This window comes from Misgurnus anguillicaudatus, chromosome 1, assembly GCF_027580225.2.
Source record: "Misgurnus anguillicaudatus chromosome 1, ASM2758022v2, whole genome shotgun sequence".
NCBI lineage: Eukaryota > Metazoa > Chordata > Actinopteri > Cypriniformes > Cobitidae > Misgurnus > Misgurnus anguillicaudatus.
In genome coordinates this window covers 1,507,494-1,523,403 of record NC_073337.2, presented here as the reverse complement: position 1 = coordinate 1,523,403, position 15,910 = coordinate 1,507,494, and the positions used below count along the sequence as shown (strand labels likewise).

Below are 15,910 nucleotides of genomic sequence, written 5' to 3'. Positions count from 1 at the left end.
TGCTGATTCTCATTTATAATCTGTCTGTTGCTCTTTTAAAACCTCTTTCATTCTTAAAGGTGCTTTAATTTCATGGAAAGTGTTGTAATAGTTCCTCCCTTGTTACTCATTGGCTCATCATCTATGTGAATTACAGTTTGGCATGTTTACATGGAAGTGAAACCACAAGAACTATTGACCTTATCAAAAGGTTAAATGGAACATGCAACTATATGGCAACGTTTCCTTTAATCTGCCTTTCTTGTCCTGCTTTTGTTCTAATGTCATTTCATTTCTTGCTAATTTATATTGCTTAACCTTTTCCGACTCCTCTCTGTCTGCAATTTTCCCATAATGCTTAATGATAAATGTAAATCGACCATCTGTTTGCTTTTATAATGTCTTAGGTTCACTGTAAAAATATTAGATTTTAACTAGAGTTTATTTTAACTAGATTTATATGTTTTCTGAACCTTAAACCGCCGGTATAAGGCTGTTGTAGATCTTCTTTAGACATGGCTCTGGTCTCTCATAAGGTAACCCTACATTCAAGCATCGGTTACAATGATACTTGCCTTAGCAAGCAACATTTATCATTCTCTGCACAAACACACAGTCCCAATGTGTCTTCAAACAGACCGAACGAGTGCTAACCAAACCCGCAAGCTCTTTGAAAAGTATGGAAGTCAGAGGAGTCGCTTGTCCGTCTGGCCGATCTCGTGTAGGAAGTCATTTCAGAGCTCCAGATGTGACATGTTAACAAGTTAAAGCTTTAACTGATTTAAAATTGACTAATGGGGAGCTGATTGAAGAGCGATCCACTGCAGTTCCTCTGTCTTTTTCACTTCTATTCTTATTTGTTTTCCCTCAGAGTTCAGGCAGCTGGACTCAATGTGTTGATCGTTCGCTCTGTTTTATAAATGCCTGCACTGCTGCTGCTGTTTATTTATCTTCAGGCTGCTTTTTCCCCTCTCGCTCCACCATCAGAATGGAAGGAGAGATCTTGTGTAGTTGTAGATGGAAGGAATGTTCTCCATCACCACAATGATGGAGGGTTGAGGATGTTAAAAATTCACTTCTGTTCAGTTTAGTTTGATATGGTTTGGTTACAATATGATCAGGTTTATCTAAACAGAATAAACCTGATTCTTAAGTTTCTTAAGTTCTGATAATGTGCTTTACTGTGTGCTTAGTTCACTTTAATTCAGTTTGCTTGAGGTCTGTTCATACTTGTGTTTAAATAACTTCAGTCCAGTTTACTTCAGATCTGTTCACGGCAGTTGCGTTTAATTCAGTTCACCGCAGTTGTGTTTAATTCAGTTTAGTCCAGTTCGCTTCAGATCTGTTCACGGCAGTTGTGTTTAATTCAGTTTAGTCCAGTTCGCTTCAGATCTGTTCACGGCAGTTGCGTTTAATTCAGTTTAGTCCAGTTCGCTTCAGATCTGTTCACGGCAGTTGTGTTTAATTCAGTTTAGTCCAGTTCGCTTCAGATCTGTTCACGGCAGTTGTGTTTAATTCAGTTTAGTCCAGTTCGCTTCAGATCTGTTCACGGCAGTTGCGTTTAATTCAGTTTAGTCCAGTTCGCTTCAGATCTGTTCACGGCAGTTGTGTTTAATTCAGTTTAGTCCAGTTCGCTTCAGATCTGTTCACGGCAGTTGCGTTTAATTCAGTTTAGTCCAGTTCGCTTCAGATCTGTTCACGGCAGTTGCGTTTAATTCAGTTTACGGCAGTTGTGTTTAATTCAGTTTAGTCCAGTTCGCTTCAGATCTGTTCACGACAGTTGTGTTTAATTCAGTTTAGTCCAGTTCGCTTCAGATCTGTTCACGGCAGTTGTGTTTAATTCAGTTTAGTCCAGTTCGCTTCAGATCTGTTCACGGCAGTTGCGTTTAATTCAGTTTACGGCAGTTGTGTTTAATTCAGTTTAGTCCAGTTTTCTTCAGATCTGTTCACGACAGTTGCGTTTAATTCAGTTTAGTCCAGTTCGCTTCAGATCTGTTCACGGCAGTTGTGTTTAATTCAGTTTAGTCCAGTTCGCTTCAGATCTGTTCACGGCAGTTGTGTTTAATTCAGTTTAGTCCAGTTCGCTTCAGATCTGTTCACGGCAGTTGCGTTTAATTCAGTTTAGTCCAGTTTGCTTCAGATCTGTTCACGGCAGTTGTGTTTAATTCAGTTTAGTCCAGTTCGCTTCAGATCTGTTCACGGCAGTTGCGTTTAATTCAGTTTAGTCCAGTTTACTTCAGATCTGTTCACGGCAGTTGCGTTTAATTCAGTTTAGTCCAGTTTACTTCAAATCTGTTTACAGCAGTTGCGTTTAATTCAGTTTAGCACAGTTTGATTCAGATCTGTTCAACATAGTTGCGTTTAATTCAGTTTAGTCCAGTTTGCTTCAGATCTGTTCGCTGCAGTTGTGTTTAATTCAGTTAAGCACAGTTTAATTCAGATCTGTTCAACATAGTTGCGTTTAATTCAGTTTAGTCCAGTTCGCTTCTGATCTGTTCACGGCAGTTGCGTTTAATTCAGTTTAGTCCAGTTCGCTTCAGATCTGTTCACGGCAGTTGTGTTTAATTCAGTTTAGTCCAGTTCGCTTCTGATCTGTTCACGGCAGTTGCGTTTAATTCAGTTTAGTCCAGTTCGCTTCAGATCTGTTCACGGCAGTTGCGTTTAATTCAGTTTAGTCCAGTTCGCTTCAGATCTGTTCACGGCAGTTGCGTTTAATTCAGTTTAGTCCAGTTCGCTTCAGATCTGTTCACGGCAGTTGCGTTTAATTCAGTTTAGTCCAGTTCGCTTCAGATCTGTTCACGGCAGTTGCGTTTAATTCAGTTTAGTCCAGTTCGCTTCAGATCTGTTCACCACAGTTGTGTTCAATTCAGTTTGCTTCAGGTCTGTTCACTTTACTTCTGTTTAGTATAGTGTAGTCCAGTTCCCTTCACTATTTATTTTAATTTAGTCAAGATCAGTTTAGGTCTATTTTGTTTGCTTCTCTATTTATTTCTGTTAAGTTCACTGTTTTAGTTCACTTCACTTCAGTTGTGTTCAAGTCAGTTCACTTTATTTCAGCCATTTTCTGTTCAGTGTAGGTTTTTGCACTTCACTAGATCTTTTCCTTGTCTGAACTTCGATTTTGGTTGTCCTCTTCTACTAAATGTAATAAAATCAAAATAACATTTGCTATCTTTCATGCGTCCTTGCTTTTTATTTTGTCGGCCCTCTTCTTCTTTTTTCTTTTTCTCCCTGTTGTATCATGTCATCTTAGATCTTTTCCAAATTAAAGTTTACACAAGAGCAATCAAACAAAACAAAAGCGCTCTAGTTTAAACTCGCAGAATGGGATGCCAGCGCTCTTGTTTAAATTTTGGCAGAGAGGGCTTTAATTGAGAGATGACAGCTGAAATGTTGTTTTATCCTTCTTTTAAAGCGAGGGAGAGCTGTCACGCTGATGATATCGGTTTCCATTGCCACATTAAACACAGCGCGCAGCATGCTCACAGCCAGAGTCGCTCCAGACGGAGGCAGACGGCACATGTCTTATTACTCCTGTAAGGGGAATTGACAAATAAAAAGCAGGCCGCCATGAATGGATTCTTACATGTAGCAATAAAAGAAACAAGCTTATGATCTGGGTGGCCTCATAAGGGACATTTCTCAACATCTGTTCAGCCAAAACGAAAATGGATGTCAACAATATTAAAACAATTGTCTGTCTGTCTTTATGTCTGTCTGTCTGTCTATTATCTGATAGGTCTATTTTGTCTGATCTGTATATCTAACTCTCTATTTGTCTTGAATTATGAAAGGCAGACTTTAATGTGCAACACTGAGATCTCTTCAAACATTTTACAGGAGACACATGAGAATATTGGGGTCTGATCTCCATTTAAACTCATCACTGTCTATGAGAAACATTTAAGGCACTGTGGTTGGCTAAAAGCACCTTTAGGGGATTCCATCATTTTAATTGCTAAATGATATAAGTGTGATGATATATTTATCTCTCATGTCCAGAGACAGACAGGGATGGCTGTGTGACCAGCGGCATAAAGGCAGGCCTTACCATCCCTGCTTCTGTAAGGGTACAGGACAGTAACGGCATTGCAATCCGAGCCATGTTAACAAGATGCTAAAATAAGAGTTATTTCGGCAGGTAAATCCAGGAACCACATAATAAACCACTGTGACCAAATTAAACCGGGTGAAAAGTGCTCGTGTTCGCATGCTGAATCGTTTGTGGATGAGTTTGTGTGTAAAACCGTGTAGGTATGTCCTACACACAAAGGTATTTTATAAATGCGTCCTCTGGTTGGTAAGTTGAGGTGTTAAACAGAAGATAAATAGCTGCCACGTCCAGACGAAGCATTATGTTAGTCTACAAGGCAATGCAGGGATCCACAGTGGATTAGCCAAAGGGATCCACTCGGGACTCAATGTTTCAGCTCATAAGCCAATAGTTTGTCTCTTTAAGCCCTGCCGACCTAGCTTGTACGCCATTGAAGTATTTTTAAGGCATGTGATTTCACTTCATGACCATTTTCATCATCCTCAGGCTGCTATTTCCAATCATGCAAGTGCACTTTTAGTTACCTTATATGTGAAAACTATGCCCGTGAATACCCAGCTAAAGTATTTTTTTAATTCATTTAATATTTTCAACAAAAAAAATCATCTTACATAATTGAAAATATATCCTTGATATTGTTAATATCGATATATATGCGAAGTAAGGTCATGTCAAAGATTGAAATAAATGGAAAATCATTCATTAAAAATTTTAAGTTTGATGCTCATAATCTCAAAATAGTTGGGTCAAAAAGGGATAAACCAACCCATTGGGTTGTAATACAGGTATACTACATTTTAAAGACTATGAAAGTTTGGGTTTTATATTGTAATTTTTTTTAATAAATTGAGAGTGCCGGAGCTTCGGTGCGAGGTGGAATGTCTGCAGTTTTTCTCATTCGTATATTCATGCATATTCAAGTAGCCCAGCCCTTGTAATGTCTCAGATTCTACACGGTTGAAGTTACTGAGGTCATTGTGCTTTTCTGACTGTACATTAGGGCGCTAATGGTTTTTACGCACAAATAAAGAGCGTCCCAAACTTGCCTCTGAGGTCGTAAAACATGATACCTCTCAACGCGCTCATAACAGCCAGTAAACACAAACACAGGTCGACATTAGCTGTCACTGCTGTGACAAATGTAATGTGTAGACGTTACATTAAACACGAATAGTTGTTCTGATAATTCACCTGTAATCCCACAGGAAATCTCTGTGTTTTTTGCCAGGCCTCATTAGCAAAGCTTTGATATTCACTCATGCTTCCAGCATACCACATTCTCTTCGAGTTAGCGGCATGTAAACAACAGAGACAGACTGTACAAAACAGTTCGCAGGTATTTTTCCTTAAATTGTCCAGAATTTCAGAAATGGAAAGACATATTGAGACAATGACCACGGTTACCTTCACCCTCATAATGCGATTATAATGGATTTTGGCAATATTGCGATTATACTTTAAATCATGTAAACACAATATATTAAGCTCATAATAGCAGCAAGTATTAAAACAGGTGGCGTATGCTGTTTTTAATCACAGTATGCGGCCATGTAAACACTTTAATCCAGTGCTTCTCAATTATTTTCTGTCACGCCCCCCCTAGGAAGAAGTAAACATTTCGCGCCCCCAACTCTCCGCAGCGACTGTAAATAGTATAATTTGTCTATAAAATGACACATCTGCAAAACATTGTATCCTTATTAACATTAAAGAATACAAAAAAATAGAAATATCGATCAACTTACAACATAGAATAACTTTATTAACATTGCTTTTTAGTCTGTAACAAAAAAGAATTAAAATGCATTAATTTGCCTGAAAAAAAAAACAATCCTTATTTAAAGTATAATATTTTTTTGACCATTTGATACTGAAAAATTAAATTAAATATAATCAATAAATAATAATAAAAACTCAAGCGGCTTATCAGCGTGATTTGGGTGTAATGTCTATAAGTGACAGTGCAAAAAAAATCACTTCCTGAAAAAGTATTTTTCCGGGGGTCACGCGCGCCCCCCCTGGTGTCGCTTCGAGCCCCCCCTGGGGGTCCCGCCCCACTATTTGAGAAGCACTGCTTTAATCACATCTATACCGCACTAACTGAAGTGCGCATGTGTATTTGCCATGCACCTTATAAGCGCAAAATCGTTTTAAACTTGACATTAGTGAACTCTGTCAACACGACTCGCTGTCAGCAGTAACAGCTCAAATAACAGCATGACAGCAGCATATAAAACCGTTACAGGCACTGTCATAATGTTTCTGTCTTCACCACGGCAACAAATAATGAAATACGTCCATAAGAACATGTTTGTCATTTAATGTAAGTAAATTAAAACATTGGACAGTATATGTAAGTTCATTGTTTGTGCTCTGTATTGGGCAATGTGTGAATAATAATAATAAAAAAATAATACAAACTGCATTTAAACAGGAATGAAGAGGTCCAGCTCCAACATCTTACTGCCATTAAATCTTTACTCTGATTATTAGAAATAATGGCATTATTGGTGTTCATGTACAGTAAACGTAGTCATTGAGAGTATGCAGTTACAAAATGTATGTACATTTTATCGTATTTTATTCTCCACTATAAGATAAAAATTGTTAAAATATGTACCCCGGCTGTCACTATACCCTTTAAATAAGTACAGCATAGCAATTAGTATCTCAGGTACATACCCAGCAAGCAATAACCGAGACAGTGAAATGATGGCTAACTATAGACCCAATATTGTCTATGAGTAACCCACTTCTACCCTAAATAACCTTGAATTTGGTTACATGCCGTTTTTGCCCAAATAACTTACAAGATGTACTATATTCCATTGTGTAAGTCAACAGGTGTTCATTTCTTTTACATGTTCAAAGCGTATACATCATCTATTCTTGAGCTATATGGTTAGACGTCTATTAGACTTTCATTGACAGCCCAGATTTTGCCTTGTTTTAGTCAAAACTGCTTGCTGGGTATTGGTACCAAATGTATACATAGCTGGAATGGTCCAGATTAGGGCACTGGCCCAGTGACAGCCTGGGTACCATTTTTGGTTTTGGATACATTTGTTCAGAAAGGTTTGGGCTCATATTGAAATCTTCATTAATAATGTAATAGTTTAACTTTTCATTATTTATTAAGAGAAAAATTCTTACATTAAGTTTTTATTTGCTATCCATTTATTCTTATTGCTGTCTAGTCAACAAAATTGAGATAAAGTTGCCTGTAAATTTCTTTGTTCGAGAGGGAAGTCAGAGAATAGAGATTGTCCTAGTGTTATTTGTTGAACCTTTGAAATACCCATATTTGTTGACAATCTGAATATGGGGTGGATGTGTCTCCCCTAGTGGTCTTCCAAAGCTTTATGTCTAAAGTTTAAAAAAGACTTTATTTATACTGCCCTACAAAGACTAAGTGCAGTAACTACGCAAACACTGAAACCGAGAAAAATGCCCTTAAAATCTTTTATACCAGCCAGTCAAACATGTTACTGCAATTTTGGCACACACGTTTCTTTGAAATGGGACAAAATTGAACCAGGAGACCAAGACACATCAGATCTCACAAAGCCCATTTTAACTCAATTTTGACCAAATGCGTAGTTACTGCGCTTTGGCTTTGTAGGGCAGTATAGTTGAGAAGTAAAATATAAATTGTCAGACTCAAATATTGCTGTTTCCTGAGAAGTGGCATAGAAATCTAAAACAGTCACAGGAAAGATGCAGTGAGACATAAAGAGCCCATTAGGTCGAGTTATGGGCTGCCGACTCAACAGTGGCAGTTTGTTGTGCTAGAAGTGTGTAAAACTCACTCAAGTGTGTTACTGCTCTTCAATGTTACGCTCTATAACTCAAACCAACTTACCCACAATGCCGTCTGTAGAGCTGATAAAGACACAACAATGACCCTGCAATGTGCAAACAAACATGCATAGATATATTTACAGTACAAGATAAAAGTTTAAACTGTGATTTTAAAAAATTATGTTAGTCTTGATGATGTGGGTGAGAGATTCAAGAGCAGAAATGAATAGAGACAAACATGAACCCCCAAATTAATTTCTAATATCCAAATTGTTTCTTAAAGCTCAAAGAAAATAACTTTCAGAAACTTGTAAGAATCCTGGCGAAGTGCATTTGGCACAGAAATACTCTGTAACACGCCCCAACTGCTTTTTTGACACTAGACTACGTTTAGGTCATGAGGAAACAACTCTATAACTGTGTTAATAAGTCAGAATGCTTGAAATACCATTAAACTACCCATTTAATAGCTGTGTGTACTGGCTATATATCTGCCCTCGTATAAGTAACATTAATCCTGTAAATCAAATTCAGTTGTAATTTCTGACACTGTCATACTCAGCTACTGGTATTTTGTTTGCTTTTCTTTTGTAATTTCTCGGCCTGCTGTTTACTGGTTTGTTTGTCTGGTAAATTCAAACTACCCGTTTAATCAACAGCATTCCTCGGTAGCCGCAGAAAGCGGAAATCGGGGAAACTCGGCCGTTGATAAACAAACACGCAAATACCTGCGCAGGGCCGGCGTGGGTTCCTCGGCGATGCTTTCGCCCCCGGAGCCTCTCGCTCGAACGGCCGTGTTTATGTGCCTTGTAATGACCGTGTGTATTTGTGTCTCTCTCTGCCGGATGTTAGATGTGGACGAGTGTCAGGACAACAACGGCGGATGTCAGCAGGTTTGCGTGAACACGATGGGCAGTTACGAGTGCCAGTGCAAAGAGGGCTTCTTCCTGAGTGACAACCAGCACACCTGCATCCACCGCTCTGACGGTAAGTGTGATCCTCCATGTTTGTATACACATCACATACAATCACAAGTCAATCTTTATGCTAGAGGTGGGTCGTGGGTCTTCCTTTGCATACTAGTTCCTCTTTCTTAGAAGATAACGAAAAGCTGTAAAGAATCAAGGAATGATTTTTAATGCATGTTATACATCACTCTCTCAACAATGCACATTGTAAAAACGTGTATTATTTTGATTATCTCGAACACTCAATTTCATTGATGGTTTTGACCCTTGACATAGCTGAGAGGTCAGAGTTGAAGAGTTAAAAGTGCAGGCGGCAAGTGGGCGCGACTTTGTATGTGGATGCAGTTGAAATGCGGCGTATACTTTTGTGTATGAAAGCAAAAATCGTCCGTGATGTGTGACTCTGTGACACGCGTGTGTGTGGTGCATGCGACCCTGATGTAGGCTCACATTCAGCTTGTCAGAATAAACTAATGATGCTTCACTACATGGAGGCGGGTACGTCCCCACATACAGGGCCAATCTGAGAGATCCACACACACTGTCATGAATAAGCGTGGGTTGATTGTAATCACATATTTGATGTCCTTTACATCGCTTGAGGAATGTGGAAAGAGTTTACGACCCCATCCTTCCAGCTTTGCATTTATATTTTGTTTTTAATATGTGATTATTATTAGGACTGACTGTCTGTCTCTCAAATGGCACGTAAAGCATTTGAGGAATAGTTTTAAAGGAACAGTTCATGGGAAAGTGAAAATTACTCACACTATTCTGGATGTACAGTATATATGCATTACAAGACACAATTGAAGTCACAACCAATGAGATTATCCATGTGCTGCCATATTTAAGTTTAGCATGCTGATTTGTATGTTTACAATAATACACAATGCGTTGATCACAAAATGAAAAATAAGAGTAGAACAAATTGCGCGTCCTGTGTGAGCCCTATGGGCAGACATTATCGGCACAAATGAAAAAGGTACGATTGGAGAGGTGGAGAACGACAGAGCCAGTCAGAGAAACAGAAATGCTCCATATTTGCTTTCTGGGAAGCCCATAACTCTTTTGGCGAATCACTGACCCTGCATGTTGTATTTTTACTTCAAAAGTGAAAGTTTGGTAAACACTGTAGTAGTGTGTGTATGTGTGTAAACAGGCTAAAGGTTTGTTTTTGTGGATAGCTAACTGATGTGCTCTGGCAATCTTGGATGCTTCTGCATGCTACACACAGATAGGAAATCATGGAAATACTATGAGTTCCTAATTTCACATTAGCTTATTCTGTGTAAAAATAAAATAAAAATGCAGTGAAAATGGTCTGTGGTCGATATTATGTCACACAGGCGGTACATAGACATTAGATATTAAATAACTCATAATACTTTGTTTATAATATATTTTGGAGAGGTTGACACATCCTGTAGGGGTGAGCAGGGCACAAACTAACGTGGGGTTAATTGAAACACAGCTACTTTACATATGTATACAGGGCCGAGCAATCTGTGCTTTTGGTCTTTTTCTCTTACTGTCAGAAGACTTCACATGAAATGTAAATACTATACTTCTCGATTCCGGCTCATGTGCGATACAAGTTCTATTGGACTTAAGTGCTGCGTTTGACACGATCGACCATAGCATTTTGCTGCATAGGTTGGATAAGGTGGTGGGTATTCAGGGGATTGCGTTGCAGTGGCTGTCATCCTATTTGAAGGATAGCACTTTCTCAGTGAGCATTGGAAATGTCTCCTCTCGCCCAGTTCCCTTGTCCTGTGGTGTTCCCCAAGGGTCCATTTTGGGCCCTCTACTATTCTCACTGTATATGTTACCCCTGGGTTCCATCTTTAAGAAACATAAGATCTCGTACCACTGCTATGCGGATATAGTGATTCCTGGGACACACTCTCTGACTGTTTTGAAGAGATAAAATGCTGGATGTCTAATAATTTCCTGCAATTAAATAAGGACAAAAGTGAAATTCTGATTGTAGGTCAGCCTAATCCAATAGCTATCTCTCGTTTGGGCCCTCTTTCTGCTTGTGTTCAAACTGATGTCAGAAATCTTGGTGTTGTATTTGATTCTTCGTTAAACTTTGAGAAACAAATTAGCACTGTAGTGAAGGTAAGTTTTTACCATTTGAGAACGATTGTAATCCATGCCTTTATAACTTCACGCTTGGATTATTCTTGTATACAAGGCTTTGTCTGGCAAAGCACCAAAATACATCTGCGATCTTATGATTCCTTACTCTCCTCAAAGGGCTCTGAGATCGGGTAGTCAGTCTCTTTTAATTGTACCTTGTTGTCACTACAAAACAAAAGGTGGACAGGCTTTCTCGCTGACATGTTTTAAATCTGCTCTTAAATTTTATTTTTATTCTTTTGCATTTCCTTAAGAGTTGTTGTTTTGTTTGAATTATGTTGCTTGTTTTTGTTTTAAATGTACAGCACTTTGGTGCAACACCGTTGCTTTAAAATGTGCTTTAAAATAAAAATGAGTTGACTTGAATACAATATCAGGGGAAATAACTCACAATTATTATTTTTTTGTCTTAATTGTGCAGCCCTTTCAAAAATCTATTTATATGCATTGATGCTTAATACAAGGATGGTTAGATAAAGGATCATGTATGTATGAATGTGTGGATATCTAGCTATTATAGGTCGATATATAAACTATATCCACTTTTAGTATATAGACAGAATTGTATTGAATTATTTGTGTTAAAACTACATTTTCTAGCAGGTGTTACAACAAACCCTTTGTTTGTTTCAATGAATCCCACCTATGGGGTATCTCACATTTGCACTCCTATCACTTTCGATGTATTGTACGATAACGGTAGGTCCCACAAACAAACTTTAAGGGATGGTTCCCGGACAGGGATTAGTTTAAGACAGGACTAGACCTTAGTTTAATTAGGAAATATAACTAGTTTGAACAAACATGCCTTACTAAAAACATTACTTGTGTGCATTTTAAGGCAAGGCAAAGGGCACTGAAGTATTTTATGATATGTCAGTGCAAGTTGTTTTCAGTTTGGACAACTCTTACATTTATTTTAGTCTAGGACTAGTATAATCCCTGTCCGGGAAACCACCCCTAAGTATTCATTCGTAGCAGAGATGTGTTGATTGTGTAAAAAATGATTCATCTAAATTTAATATTTTTGAATGAAAAGCCAAAGCCAAAAATCATTAGGTTGTGCCCCGCTCTTCATCTAAAGCTATTTTAGACAGCATTTTAACGTTTAGGGGTGGTTTCCCGGACAGGGTTTATCCTAGTCCCAGAATAAAATGCACGTTTGTACTTCCTAAATTTAAAAACATCTTGCACTGACATCTTGCATTAACATATGCTTAAAAAAAGCAAAAATGTTTTAATGTTAAGAAATTAGCATGTTAATAATTATTATGCATGCTACCAAATTGTTATTGGTCCAGTACTTATCTGTTTAAATGGGCTGGAAGTTTTACTAGCGGTAAACGCAATTTTGTATTAACGCAATTTAATATATCAGGTGGAACCGCACCATTGGATGAACCGATAATAACAATACATACAATATTTTTCTTCATGTGGTCTCCCACTTGCATATACACACACACGTGCATTACATGCTTGCACACTTTCATGCATTTAATCTCACCTTAAGTGAACCCTTCACCTTCCTTCATCACTCTCACTCACCATTAGTGTATTTGCCAGTTTCTGTGTGTATGTGAATGTACGTTTCTTGTTTACATTGTGTCTGTCACCATACAGCCTATTGGCTTGCATCTAAGACGAATGCATATGCGTGTGTAAGAAATGTGTGATGTTGTGTGTTTACAATTCTTCACTCACCAGTTCGTCCTACTGGCCTAGTCTAGAGTAGTGTTAAATATGTGTGTGTGCATGTGTGTGTGTGTGTGTGTGACATTGGCGCCGTCTGTCTGCTGTGGTGAAGTAAAGCTTTATAAGACAGCATTTTCATTTCACTAAGGCTTCTGCCAATTCTATTGACCTCTGTGGATGACTGTTTGACTGTAACATTTATAAGCTCACATCTGATACAGCTCACGTAGTTGGTAAATATCCTGTTTTAAATCAATTGTCACCGCATGAATGCAATAGTCATGTGTATTACCGCAAGTACACTCTTACAAATAAAGGTGCTTCACGATCTGTTCAAAAAACCTTTCTGTTCCAAAAAAGGTTCTTTGTAGGAAAAAAGGTTCTTTAGATTATAGAAAGATATGAAAGAAATTGTTCTTCTAAGAACCTTTGACTGAACGGGGGTCCGTGCTGATTCGAACCATAGACTGTAAAAAATATGGACGTAGTGTCCGTGACGTCACCCATAGGTTTGTGAAGAGCTTTTATAAAGCTTAAAGTAGGCGCTTGCCTGTCATCACCATCTTGGCCGCACGTCAACACGCATCACTTGCAGATAACCGAAAATGGGTAAAGAGGCGGGATGTGGGTGAAGCTGAGGTGGCTGGTTGCTGAAACCACGCCCGCTTAGCTCGACTCTAGTGACGGCAGAGGCAGTTCACCCGTCACTCAAGTGGCCACACCCTTAATTATGCAGAACTTTAAGGCTAATTTATACGGATGAGTTACAAAAATATTCACCACCTCATAGTTGTCATGAAGGGCAAAATTAGCCATACAGACCAAAAACACTGTAAACATCATATTTTCTACTGTAAAGTTGGGCATTTTAACATGGAGGTCTATGGGAATTGACTCCCTTTTGGAGCCTTAAGCGGTCAGCCGTTGGCTTCATTAGAGAGACCGAAAGGTTGCCCCTTGGTTTGAACCCTAAAAGAGGTGATCTATGACCTTCTTGAACCATCTCTACGGTTTTCCTGAGCACTTTATTGCTCCAAAAAAGCTTTTTTTCACTGTTGTCAAGATGCACTGTAAGTACTGTTGGATTAAAATGTTTAAGAATATCAAATGTGAAATCCTCCTTTATTTTAATTGCAGTCCAGTATCCGAGGTCTGTTGGTGGATCTCATGAGTGCTGGCCTGAGCAGTCCTGTTTGACTATGAGGGGATTTTAAATACGGTACAAGATGGTGCACCATGTTGTGAAAATAATATCCCTGTAAATTCTTCTCTACCGCCGAAATCCTGGCAATTGTTGGCGGTTGTAAATTGGGAATTGAAGTTTTTTTGTGCCCTGCCAACAGCCCGTCAGCTCCTCTGGACTCGGAAAGGTTAGAGGGAACCAGGGGCTTGCAAATGAGAACCTCATATTGAACCTTAAACTCATATTTAGAATAAATTTTCACACCCTTATGTCGTTCCATATGCAATTAATAATTCAATGAAACACAAAATGAGAAATTTTACGTCCTCACAGAGTGACTGAGAGACAAAAATGACTATTCTCTCTCTCTCTCTCTCTCTCTCTCTCTCTCTCTCTCTCTCTCTCTCCTTCTGTCATTAATGCATTGGATCACTCTGGCGCCACTATTGCAGACACCGGTAAAGTAAATGCAGGTATTCACTGACAGATACATCATCATATCTGCACAATAACATAAGACCTTTTCCATTAGTTATTTATCATTTTGTTCACTTATGCCCACTTGTAATGTTAGTCAAGTTTTTTTCACTTAGATTTGGTTTTACACAACAATTGTGAATTACAACCCTCTTTCTCTGTCGCCCTTTCCCACCCTCGAGCTTTTTTTTACTACTTCACCATTAAGAATTTCGCCTCTTTAGACGGATCCAACGTGCAATAAATTACTATAAATTTATTATGGGGTTAGTTAAAATGGCTGGGCAGGCGACAAGCCCAAAGTAGAGCAATTCTGGCCAATATAATCTTTCAACAGTCTTAAAAATGAGGAAATCATAAGAAGGAATAAAGGGAGAAAAAATAGACAAACATGGCCGATGGACCATTAGCAGGCGAATGTGTTTATTTGGAGTTTGTGTGTGTGTGTGTGGAAAGGAAGTTGGCAAATTTAACCACTGTTCACATATATACAAATGCACACAGAAACACATTTAATAATAATACAACAATCATTTTATGATCACCTTTTTTACCAAACCAACTACAGTACATAAAACTGAAATGATCCCTGAAGACTTTAAACGAAGAAATGCCATGTGTTTGTGTTTTCGTGTCTCCTTGCGCATGCTGACCCGCTTCTATCCTGAATCCCGGCAAACATCCTGCTTTGACAGAGGAATCCTGCGGGGTCACGACAGAGGTTAAAGTGCACGAGTGTGCGCGTATTTGTGCTGGTAGTCCTAGTGATGCTGTTTTTACATGAAATGAATGATTTAAAACTCTTTGAAGTGTTATGAATCATTCTTTCTCGGACGGTTTTAGGGAGTCAGAACTCTTTCTGAACTGTACTGTTGAGTTGTTGACAGCACGTGGGCACTAAAGGTCTTACCACCTTCTTCCGTTGGTTATAAATACTCTGATTAAATATTAGCTTATGAGGTAAAATAACCTTTGCAAGTTGCTTCCTTTCCTCGCTCTTCATAATTTTCTTTCTGTATTTCCCCAAACATCTCTTTTCACAGATGTCATTATATGTAGTTTGACTGTGGCAGGTGGAGCCATGTTGGATGCATTTACATTTACATTACAGTTATGTATTCGGCAGACCCTCCACAAAGTACATTGAAGCTCTACACTTATTTCTATTTAGCAATATGTGTTTTCCCTGGGATTCAAACTCATGCAGAGATGGGAAAGAACACACATCCTTTACTCAATTAGAAGTACAGATACTCGTGTTTAAAAATACTTTAAGTTAAAGTAAAGAAGTATAGGCTCTCACATATACTCAAGTAAAAAATAGCCATTAATACTACCTGTTTTAGTTTCATGCTTTTAACTGTAGGACACATCATTTTAATACATTAATACAAAAAGATTTCTGCTTACGAAGCAGCTTACTACTCTCACCTATTACATTTAAAACGTTACATATGTTAAGACCAGTGTTGGGGATAACGCATTACAAGTAACGTGCATTACGTAATAATATTACTTTTCTGAAGTTACGAGTAAAGTAACGCATAACTTATTCATGTACATTACATCATGTACATTACGTGAGTTACTTTTCAGTTTAATTAATTC

The 15,910-nt window shown here is 38.3% G+C and overlaps 1 protein-coding gene across 2 annotated transcripts in view; it reads left to right on the top strand.

The window, feature by feature from the left end:
• The window catches only part of scube1 (signal peptide, CUB domain, EGF-like 1), a 101,456-nt gene that overhangs the window by 23,908 nt on the left and 61,638 nt on the right, over positions 1-15,910 (top strand). For both annotated transcript variants that reach the window (XM_055190661.2, XM_055190662.2), the window contains exon 4: positions 8,687-8,821. In XM_055190661.2, the coding sequence (XP_055046636.2) occupies positions 8,687-8,821 (135 nt within the window). The remainder of the gene's footprint in view (positions 1-8,686; positions 8,822-15,910) is intronic.